Here is a 12,151-nt window from a genome sequence, read left to right on the forward strand (position 1 = left end):
CATGGCCGACTTTAGCACACGGAGATGAGTTTGTTCTCCCATCAGATCCATCTCTCCAGTGACTCAATGATCTGCGTTCAGACATTTGACCCTTTGCTGTCTCGCTGGTTAGTCACATCCTGAGATTTTAGGTGGTAGCTGCCTTCTCCTGCCCCGTCCCACAATGAAATAATTACATCCAAATTAGGCCCCAGTCAGGATTCTGTGATTATATATATACCATTTATCCGTAAAGTTTTTATAAGCCATAATTGGCCTTTAAATCCCTTATTAGCTCAGTAGATCTGCTGCAAATTGCAGATAGATTACTGAACGTCAACATTAAAGGGACGTTAAACCAAGTGATATAAACTGATGTAATAAGAGGAGATGACTGGTAATACGCATGCACGACGCGGGAAATCTCATTTACTGTATTCCTACTGTCAAAATCACCCTCCCTATTGGGAAGAATAGAAATGCCATGCAACATACCAGTCATGTGTTGGTCAGTATTGGAAAGATCATCTACGTATCGTCAACAATAATATATAAAGCTCACCAACAAAGGCAAGGTGTAATCCAGAAGCTAAAAATCTTGAAATTTTACTCTTTGACTCAACGAGGTACATATCTTAGCCAACTGATTGATTTTGGTGGAGCGAGGGGAGATCGGGGGCTGCCTGATACCACTCATCTCTAGGGAAACAAAGGGGTCAGATAGTATATATATTCCCCATCGGACTAATCTTGGCCCGACCCAACCAGGATCCTTTGAAGCCGACCTTAGGAATCGGTTCTATATAAAATACAGTATATGATCCTGTTTGTGTAATCGCTCGTCTGCATTTTTAGACATTTATTAACAGAACCAGTGTGAGATTAGAGTGTAGCATCCCTCCAAGGATTTAATCACTTGCTTTGTTTCTGTGGGAAGAGTTAAAGGGATTGTGTCACACACGTGATTAGGAGGGTTTACCTAGTACCTGATAAACCCCCAGAAGATGTTACCACACACAGGGAATATAGAGCTCACAATACAATGAAGGTTCATGACGCTAGGGAGAGGGGTGAGGGGACACCTCCTGAACTCCACTCAAGCAGACTCTTGAGCTCCCAAGTGTCTCTATACAGGTTCTTACAACCTGTCGGTGAGCTGGATACCTTATACCCTCAGCTGGCCCTAAACTTACCCTGGCTAGTGAGCCGGCCGACGAGATCACTAGTCTCACCACTATAATACAGAGACACAAGGGAAGGAATACAAACAGGGGAAATAGACATGCAAAGGAAAAACACTCCATGCGGCTTCAGTGTAGCAAACACCACTGCTGCACACAGCACAACAGACTTCTTCCAGAGCTCACTCCTTCCAAAGTGGACCACATAGACATGAAGGATTCAGTTTCTATCAGAAGCATCATTGGAAATAGGGAAGGGGAGTGATCCCAAAGAGCCACACCTGAGATTGGCAGCTACAGCCCGCAGCCAGGCAAGAAAGGTGCTTAACCCTTACAGCACCACAAGCAAAAATATGTTACTAAATAACGGTAGTGAACCTGACCTTCTGACACCAGATTCACCCGGGGTCTCCCCCGAGCGAGATACATTCATGACAGATTGTGCACTAGGACAACACCCCCTGATTACACGTTTCTCCCAGGTAAAATAAAAAAGCAAATACTCACCTCCCGTGCCAGTGCTTTTCCAGCGGTGTCCGGGCTTGTGTTCCCCAGGCTCATGTGATGTTGTGACGTCTTGTGAGCGTATACATTGTTACGTGAGCCCTGGGAACTGGAGGTGAGTATAAACATTTTTATTTTACCTGTGTAATTAGAAGTAGTGGAAAACCCCTTTAATATGGGTTGCCATTCTGCAAAGATCCAACCTGTGACCGGTGGCGTAACTGGAATCTCATGGGCCCCAATGTAAAAGCCCCAACTGGGCCCCCAAGAATTTCAAGTGTTCAATAGCATTGGTCCTTTTATATAAACCAAAGGGACTTTTTAAGCCCCTTAGGCTCCAGGGGGCAATTGGAACCCCTGCACCTAGGCTAGTTACGCCTCTGCCGGGGACCCACTTATTAGGATCATGGACCATCATATAGTATACAGTGCATGCGATTCCTGCTTGGCATACTCTGATAGTTCAATCCGCCATATACATTAGATAGCTGTCTGCTGAATGGAGGTTTGGCTGATTAATTATTCAACCCTTAGCCATCTTGGCCGCCTCTGCCATACATGGGACCACTCATACTGCCTATGAGAAAGTTGCCAATAGACATCTATGGTGGCTTCTCATCTTCAGGTCTGAATTTGAACATGCCCAATTGGTGCCCCCATACACATTAGCGCATCAGTCGAACCCGTTGATGTCGGCCGTTTTGGACTACATCAGTCTAGAGGACTCAACTTTCACATCTGTATATATATAAGACCTAACATACACGAATATAGAGGGTGTACCGTGTCATCCGATTTTCTCATACAACGCCTGTCCGTGGTTTTCTCTGTCCATACTCGTACCCATGTTAGTCTATGGGGTGGTGCATATATCCAATTTTTTGCCTTGGATTGAGTGGTTCGTGGAGAAAATCGTTGACATGTCCCATTTCAATCCCAAATCATCAATAGATCCGTTAAATAAACGGACCGTACTCGGATGACATCTGAGAAATTATTTTTTTTCTTCCTGTATGAGAAAAACCTGATCAAAATAATCAGTTCGAAAAAACCAGAGGTCTGAACGAGGCCTTATCTTGTGGATAGGATTATAGAACGTGCCCAACATTACAAGTGAGTGACAGTATAATGACAACTTTCTGGTTGAGGACGTCCAGCCATATTCATTGTCTATGGGACAGTCCTATAGACAATGAATGGAGCTCTGCACAGGAGCAGAGCAGCTGTGCAATCAGATTCATGAGTGGATAGGTTTCACATGGTTGTGACCCTGAAAAATGGCAATGTATCTGTACATAGGAGGCCTGACAACTTGCAGTGCAATCAGGACAGGTGTCTGGTTGTCGCCCACCTGGTTACAGCACCCCTGCAGCACTGTATGGCAGATAATCAGCCATATTGGATATTCCCCAGAATCATTCATACATTTCTGCTGTAATTGCAAAAATAAACAAATAAGAAAGAAATGTGAAGTTTTGGTAAAAAGTTGTAAAGCTTATTGATGAGATGTGTGATCCTGCGACTGCTCCGCACCCTCAGCTCTGCTGACTGCTCTCCCTTCTGTGTTTAGGCCCCGCCCCTCTCCGCCTCTTTCTCCGCCTCCTCCGACTGAAGCTACAAAAATGAGCAGCGCCCACCCGAGGCTCACCCAGAGCGCCGCGGCCGCAGCAGGAGCAGCCGTGCCCGGGGCGGACCCAGCCGAGATGCCGGCCACGGAGAAGGACCTGGCGGAGGACGCGCCATGGAAGAAGATCCAGCAGAACACGTTCACCCGCTGGTGCAACGAGCACCTGAAGTGCGTCAACAAGCGCATCGCCAACCTGCAGGCGGACCTGAGCGACGGGCTGCGGCTGATCGCCCTGCTGGAGGTGCTGAGCCAGAAGAAGATGTACCGCAAGTACAACCAGAGACCCACCTTCCGCCAGATGCAGCTGGAGAACGTGTCCGTGGCCCTGGAGTTCCTGGACCGGGAGAACATCAAGCTGGTGTCCATAGGTAAGAGGGGACGGTGTGTATGGGGGTGGGGAGGGGTCTAGGGCTGTGTATAGGGGTAACGGGGTGGGCCCTGTGTATGAGGGGGGCACTGTGGGGGTGAGGGGTGGAAGGGGTCTAGGGCTGTGTATGAGTGGGGCACTGTATGGGGGTGAGGAGGGGTGGAAGGGGTCTAGGGCTGTGTATGAGGGGGGCACTGTATGGGGGTGAGGGGTGGAAGGGGTCTAGGGCTGTGTATGAGGGGGGCACTGTATGGGGGTGAGGGGTGGAAGGGGTCTAGGGCTGTGTATGAGGGGGGCACTGTATGGGGGTGAGGGGTGGAAGGGGTCTAGGGCTGTGTATGAGGGGGGCACTGTATGGGGGTGAGGGGTGGAAGGGGTCTAGGGCTGTGTATGAGGGGGGGCACTGTATGGGGGTGAGGGGTGGAAGGGGTCTAGGGCTGTGTGAGGGGGGCACTGTATGGGGGTGAGGGGTGGAAGGGGTCTAGGGCTGTGTATGAGGGGGGCACTGTATGGGGGGTGAGGGGTGGAAGGGGTCTAGGGCTGTGTATGAGGGGGGCACTGTGTATGGGGGTGAGGAGGGGGGGGAAGGGGTCTAGGGCTGTGTATAGGGGTAACTGGGTGGGCCCTGTGTATGAGGGGGGCACTTTGGGGGTGAGGGGTGGAAGGGGTCTAGGGCTGTGTATGAGGGGGGCACTGTATGGGGGTGAGGGGTGGAAGGGGTCTAGGGCTGTGTATGAGGGGGGCACTGTATGGGGGTGAGGGGTGGAAGGGGTCTAGGGCTGTGTATGAGGGGGGCACTGTATGGGGGGTGAGGGGTGGAAGGGGTCTAGGGCTGTGTATGAGGGGGGCACTGTGTATGGGGGTGAGGGGGGGAAGGGGTCTAGGGCTGTGTATAGGGGTAACTGGGTGGGCCCTGTGTATGAGGGGGGCACTTTGGGGGTGAGGGGTGGAAGGGGTCTAGGGCTGTGTATGAGGGGGGCACTGTATGGGGGTGAGGGGTGGAAGGGGTCTAGGGCTGTGTATGAGGGGGGCACTGTATGGGGGTGAGGGGTGGAAGGGGTCTAGGGCTGTGTATGAGGGGGGCACTGTGTATGGGGGTGAGGGGTGGAAGGGGTCTAGGGCTGTGTATGAGGGGGGCACTGTGTATGGGGGTGAGGGGTGGAAGGGGTCTAGGGCTGTGTATGAGTGGGGCACTGTATGGGGGTGAGGGGTGGAAGGGGTCTAGGGCTGTGTATGAGTGGGGCACTGTATGGGGGTGAGGGGTGGAAGGGGTCTAGGGCTGTGTATGAGTGGGGCACTGTATGGGGGTGAGGGGTGGAAGGGGTCTAGGGCTGTGTATGAGTGGGGCACTGTATGGGGGTGAGGGGTGGAAGGGGTCTAGGGCTGTGTATGAGTGGGGCACTGTATGGGGGTGAGGGGTGGAAGGGGTCTAGGGCTGTGTATGAGTGGGGCACTGTATGGGGGTGAGGAGGGGTGGAAGGGGTCTAGGGCTGTGTATGAGGGGGGCACTGTGTATGGGGGTGAGGAGGGGGGGGAAGGGGTCTAGGGCTGTGTATAGGGGTAACTGGGTGGGCCCTGTGTATGAGGGGGGCACTTTGGGGGTGAGGGGTGGAAGGGGTCTAGGGCTGTGTATGAGGGGGGCACTGTGTATGGGGGGGAAGGGGTCTAGGGCTGTGTATAGGGGTAATGGGGTGGGCCCTGTGTATGAGGGGGGCACTGTGTATGGGGGTGAGGAGGGGTGGAAGGGGTCTAGGGCTGTGTATAGGGGTAATGGAGTGGGCACTGTGTATATAAGGGACAGGGGGGACACTACAGGGTAATATAGTGGGTGAGGAGGGGGGACACTATAGGGGTAATATAGTGGGCACTGTGTATAGGAGAGTAGGATAGGAGGGTATAGGGCACTTTATAGTACTAAGGGTAAAGGGGGGGGGGAAGACCTGTGTATTGTATTTTGTATATAGGGAGAGAAATGCAAGGGAATGCACGGTGTATAGGAAATGGAGGATGCCCTGTATTTGAGGGTCAGGGGGTGCACTGTATCAAGGAAGGTGAGGGGGTGCCCTCTATATAGGGTGTGGAGTATGGCACTGTATGACTTTGTACTGTGTATATATAGAATGGAGGATGGCACTGTATGAGGGGTGCACTGTATATAAGGTATGGAGGATGGTACTGTATGAGGGGTGCACTGTATATAAGGTATGGAGGATGGTACTGTGAGGGGGAAGGGGGGCACTATGTGAAGGGGGGGTGCACTGTATTTAGGGATTGGAGGATGACACAGTATGAGGGTGGGAGGGGGTGCACTGTTGGGGTAATAAAGGGTCTGCATTGTACATGGGGAGAGCATGACATGAATGGGGGTGCACTGTATATGGGGAGTGGTCTGGGGGGGGGTACATGGTGTGTGGCCAAGATGGTGGCAACGGTTGAGTTAGATATTTATGGTCATGCTCCATAGGCTGTATACAGGGTGAGCTGTATACCTGTCTGAGCATTGTGCTGTATACAGGGAGAGCTGTATACCTGTCTGAGCATTGTGCTGTATACAGGGAGAGCTGTATACCTGTCTGAGCATTGTGCTGTATACAGACGTGAGCACTTGTGTTCCTGGAGTCTCCGGTTCCCCGCTGGTCACACTATGGCCTCCTCATACTGGGGTTCGGGCACTTGCCGTCTGACGTGCAGATGTCTCCCATATGTCTCCCTTTATTACAATGAGTCTTCAGAGCAGCTCGGGCCCCACATGTCGGACAGGGTGAGCCCGGCACATGGCACTGGGTGGTCAGCCTGGCATCACGGTCACTGTTTAGCTAGATGCCCACTTTGATAGGACACCTTACCCCCTTAATGATGGGTGTAGCCCGGGTCACTAAGATTTGGGGGTCACTATGTTGGTGGGTGTATGAGGACCCCCTATCACAGGGCTACCCAGGGGTTTTGTGCCCGGATCCTGCCCTGGTCACACGTGTTCCTCCTTGTCGGTGACCTGCATGGCGATAAGACAAATAACGAGGCCGGTCTTGCCTTCAAAGCTGCCCCATCTAAGAGCGATGTCCGTCATTCCGGGAATTCTCCTGCACATTGCCCCAATCCGGGCAGCTCTGGGGTCAGACCCTCCATGATCCCAGCAGACCTAAGGAATGTGGTTGCTATGGTTTTTCCTTAAGATCCCCCAAACCAGGCATTTCTGGTCAGGAAACCCTAGACTTATTATTTTCTCTGGTGCAGACAGAGGTGCTGCCGCCAGATTAACCCATGCTCTTCCACGGCGCACATTTACATTAGTGCTGGCAGAACAGAACTTCCCTTTTCTGGTCGTCCTTCAATGCCAAGTTGCTCTTGGAGGAAAGCAACAGTGTTCCTTCATTATTTCACAGCTTGTACAGTATTTGTTCCTTAAGGGTGTACCCCCCCTTCCCCCCTCAGTATTGTCATAATGGCCAGGATTAATCACACAAACCCATTAGTCTTGTGGATTTTGAGGAGTGTCGAGTGTTGCAGCTCAGGAACATGGTTGTAGAACGTGACGAGACCTGAAATATCTTGATGTTTCTTCACAGGTCCGCGAGGGGTGCCACTCAAGTATGATCCCCTTTGGGCCATGGGTGTGAAGCCGAAATTTATGAGATGATTTGTATGAAGGAATTTTATTGACCTGAAGGTTTATTCTGGTCTAGATACAATATCAGCGATCCCTGATTAGTGATTGTTAGATTGGGGGGGTGTTACATTGCTGCACCCACCAGTGATCGCAGGGACTTGGTCTTATTCTTGCAGCTTCTTTTTTTGGCTTGGACGTCATCCAGGAGGTGCCCTGACTCTGCATTGTAAGGTGCTGTGGAATATGATGGCGCTATACGATGATTATAGTATAGCGCAATGCTACACTTAATATTGTCTTTGCGCATGCGCCCTTCTCCATTGTAAGTTTGGCACTGGTAAAGTGCAACGCTGCGCTCACATTTTGGGTGCATATGCAGCTAGGTACCCTATTTAGCCTTTGGCTGTAGTATTGTGGTCAGGGCAGAATACAGGACGGGAGTCCTTTATTCTGGGCAAATCGTTGTCCAATGCCTACCCCCATAGGTTGTATACACTGCTGTATGCTCTCCACCACATATATGGAGTCCCCAGGCTAGGTGGGGGGTTGGCTAGGTGGGGGGTTGGCTAGGTGGGGGGTTGGCTAGGTGGGGGGTTGGCTAGGTGGGGGGTTGGCTAGGTGGGGGGTTGGCTAGGTGGGGGGTTGGCTAGGTGGGGGGTTGGCTAGGTGGGGGGTTGGCTAGGTGGGGGGTTGGCTAGGTGGGGGGTTGGCTAGGTGGGGGGTTGGCTAGGTGGGGGGTTGGCTAGGTGGGGGGTTGGCTAGGTGGGGGGTTGGCTAGGTGGGGGGTTGGCTAGGTGGGGGGTTGGCTAGGTGGGGGGTTGGCTAGGTGGGGGGTTGGCTAGGTGGGGGGTTGGCTAGGTGGGGGGTTGGCTAGGTGGGGGGTTGGCTAGGTGGGGGGTTGGCTACGTTTTGGAGATCTCACATATGCAGGTATACTACAAGCAGTGTGGTATTCCTGTGACTTAGGCTATGTGCGCTTTTAGTTGTGGTGCAGAGTGCACATGTGTGCACATAGCCAAATTCGTGACATGTCACTTCTTAGAACGCGCGCTTCGGGCGCTCTAAGACGCCACGTGCGCACGGCCCCTGCACAATCTCCATAGATTATGCAGGGGACGCAGGACGCATGCAGTTACGCTGCGCTACAAAGCGCAGCGTAACTGCATGTAATTACGCAACGTGCGCACATAGCCTTAGAGGGAATCTGTCAGTAGGTTTTTGCTATGTAAGGACAGGAGATAGTAGCAGTCACTGATTTTATAGATGTGGCACTTTTTAGGCTGTGCTGTTTTCATACAATGATTTATCACCAGGAGTTTCACTGCCTGGACTAGAGCTCTAGGCTATGTGTCCACGGTAGAATGTTGCTGCGGATTTTTCTGCATGAAAATCCGTGGCTAAGCAGCTCACATTCAATAGACTTTGTACATAGAGCTGGGGTGGGGTTAGCTTTCTGAGCTCTACTACATAAACAGTCACAACTGCTGCACAAGGGTGGGCTAGGAATTCTGAGACTTGTCTTCATCCCATTGCTGCCTTCAGTTTAGGACTTGATGAGGATTTTTGCCCTGGTTGGTTTTTCTTGATCCTGGTTTTGCCAAGTGATACATTGAAGCTCTTCTATAGTGTGGTGTAGCTGCTCCTTCCAGGGGCAGTAGATTGGGGCAGTAGATTGGGGCAGTAGATTGGGGCAGTAGATTGGGGCAGTAGATTGGGGCAGTAGATTGGGGCAGTAGATTGGGGCAGTAGATTGGGGCAGTAGATTGGGGCAGTAGATTGGGGCTCACTTTGTACCCTTCTTCCCATCAACTTCCCTGGCTGAGGATAATTTGGTCCTAATAGTATCCATGAGTGGTCTATATACAGAGCGGCCAACGGGGCTTTGAGCCTCCTTTACTAATCTTACCCAACCTCGCTAGGACTACGGTGGTGTCGCCCAACAGCAGTTTACAACGACTATCTGTAACGCCGTGAGTTTGCTGTAAAAATGGATAGATCAGACAAGTCACGTTTGACCTACAGTGATGTCTATGGCTAGTGTGAAGATTTGACCTGCAATGGATCCAATGCATTTGGGAACAGTTGTACGTTGCAATGAGGCGCTGGCTTTTTGATTTGACACTCCGCCCTGTATCCTTAGCTTTCTTGTTGACAGGCACCCTTTTCTATAATGCGAGGGGGGGGGGGGGGGGGGGGGGGGGGGAGGGGTTAGGCTACTTTCACACATCAGGTTTTTGCCTTCAGGCACAATCCGGCGAAAAACCGGATGTGACGGATCCGTCGCATCAGTTTTTGCAATCCGTTTCTTCCGTTTTTCGACGGATCCATTGTGATACGGAGCATGCTCAGTCTAAAAAAAAAAAACGCAATCTGTCGCTGCATTGCTTTATTTTTGCCGTATTATGACGGATCTGGCGCCCATAGGCTTCCATTATGCAACACACCATTTTTTCCCCTTCAGGCGAGTTTTTTTTTTGGTTTTTTTTTCTGTTTCCAGAAGAGAATATATCCGTTGCCTGATACTATTATTTTTTTTTTTTTTTGTTATACAGATGGCGACAGATCTGGCGCCCATAGGCTACCATTGTAAAAAGGACGGCGCCGAATCCGATGCTTTTTTTTTTTTTTGCTGCATTTCTTCCAGGGGCCACACCGTCACATTTTGACAGATCCGTCGCACGCCTGATCAAAACGCAAGGCAATTTGGCACAATCCGGCGCAAATACAAGACTATGGGGGAAAAAAAACCAGATCTCACGCCGGATCAGTTTTATCAGTTTTTTGACGGATTGTGCCTGGTGCCAAAAAACTGATGTGTGAAAGCGGCCCAAGTTGCCTTTGTCATGGTCAAACCTCTGAGTCCAGGGGCGATATATCATTGGCGCAGCCTCTCAAGATGTAAAGGATCACATCCGCCTCCAAATCAGGTGGAATTGTGCATTGATGAGCTGTATAGTCTTAAACAGGGGCCCAAGAGGTGAGGGGGCCACATCCAAAGCAGGCGACATTGTGATGAGCTGTATATTCTTGCAATGCCTTCTCCCATGAGTAGGTAAGATGGAGTTCCCCTTTAAACTACAATCTTTGCTCTTGTCTTGTTTGCAGCGGGCGCAGTAGCTCTGCGTTACACTCCTCTACATCTGCTCTTCTCATCCTCCGCCCGCCTCTTCGTTTTCTCCTTACACTTGCAGACTTCCTGTGCACCCTTGCACTGTCATCTCGGTGGGCTGCCGCCAGCTCTGTGCTGCGTGAATGGCGGCACCACACCCATTCTCCAAAACCACTACTTGAGCAACCACCGCTCTGCATTCTTGTGCTGTATCATACTTACCACTAAGTGCTGGGACTCACAGATGTGGTTAACCCTTCAGTGCCTAGCAGACTTGTAGTTTGTTTTTTTCCATGCTTATTGCATAATGGAAAATACTGAATCAACATTTTTTCTCATTTTACTCTTTATTTTGTAAACTTCTTCACACTTTTGATTAGTTTTGTGGAAAATCCAAACTGTCCTGGTTATATTGTGTCAGATCCATAGTGCAGCATATACTGCAACCAAAATCTGACACCACATAGCAAACCCCCAGCTCTACAGCGAAGACTTCCATTCCCAGCATGCTATGATATAGTTCAGTATGGCTGGAGAGATGGCATATTGGCTAATCATGGCAAGCAACTCCTTAAAAGAACACTCAGTGCATTATACAAAGAATCCAACTTCACAGTTGCCCCTTTAATGTTTGCAGAGTTGCCCCCTTTAGCCAAAAGGGAGGATCTTGAAGCATTTTGCTGTTTTAGAAAAGGTTCTTCTGACTGTACCTGTCAGATGCTGATTTCTGTATTTATTTGTATTATAATATTTGTATTTTAATATTTTACTATATTTTTATATTTTTTTAATTATACAGTTTTTATTTAATATATTCTTATATTTTATTTTAATTTTTAGATTATATTTATATTTTTTTATTTTTTTTTTTATTATCTTATTTTTATTTTAGATTTTTATATTCAGTTTTCTTTAAACTTTTTGATCTTGGTTCAGAAATTGTTTGCAGATCATTTCTTTAAATTCAGCACCGGGTTATTCAGCTTTGTAAATGTGTTGTGTGGCAATAGGGTGTTATATACTGCCCTGATATAACCTTTTTTTTTTTTTTTTTTTTTTTTCCCTCATGGAATAAGGATCCACCCAGTCCCTTCACTCGCTCCCAGTCCCACCAGTTTCAATTACTATCATTGATCCACAAAGCCATCCATGATCTGTCCTCCATAGATCTCCCCATAGCTTTGTGCTCTAAACTGACAAGGATGAATGGCTACCCCTAGTTGTCATAAGTTACCAGGAGGGATTTCCTTGCAGACAAGTCAGCTAAGTCTTTTTGAACTTTATAGGGACTGTCACCAGCTTTTTGCCATCTAATCTGAGCAGCATTATGTAGGGGAAGAGATCCTGATTCCAGTGATGTAATTTTGATGAAATCATGGTTTAATCAGCAGCGATTATCATTACAGGACTACTTGGCTACTGCCAGGCAGTCCAGCATATTCATGAGCTCCTGTATAACTGCTGGATCTGCAGCAAACATTGATTTTTATCAAAATAACAGTAAATGGCTCAGTAAGTGACACATCGCTGGAATCAGGGTCTCTGTCTCTACACTATGCTGCTCTTGGGGCGTGATCAGAAGGGAAAACTTTTCCCCAATGGAGACCTTTTTTCCTCCCGAAGAGACAAGTTGCAGATTGTACAGTGAAAAACTTGAATTTGATTTTTAATAACTCGACATTAATTGATTTGTGGGTGACTGGGCAGAACATATTGCATTTACTGTAGGAACAATGCTGGGCTATTGATGGGCACAAACTTCCCAAGTGTGCAGCAG

At 49.3% G+C, this 12,151-nt stretch overlaps 1 protein-coding gene across 4 annotated transcripts in view; it reads left to right on the forward strand.

Annotated features, from left to right (window-relative positions):
* FLNA (filamin A) overlaps window positions 1–12,151 on the forward strand; it is a 139,464-nt gene that overhangs the window by 70,358 nt on the left and 56,955 nt on the right. For all 4 annotated transcript variants that reach the window (XM_075324200.1, XM_075324202.1, XM_075324201.1 and 1 more), the window contains exon 2: window positions 3,235–3,659. In XM_075324200.1, the coding sequence (XP_075180315.1) occupies window positions 3,287–3,659 (373 nt within the window). In that variant the 5' untranslated portion in view covers window positions 3,235–3,286. The remainder of the gene's footprint in view (window positions 1–3,234; window positions 3,660–12,151) is intronic.

The sequence above is a fragment of the Anomaloglossus baeobatrachus genome, chromosome 9 (genome assembly GCF_048569485.1).
Source record: "Anomaloglossus baeobatrachus isolate aAnoBae1 chromosome 9, aAnoBae1.hap1, whole genome shotgun sequence".
NCBI lineage: Eukaryota > Metazoa > Chordata > Amphibia > Anura > Aromobatidae > Anomaloglossus > Anomaloglossus baeobatrachus.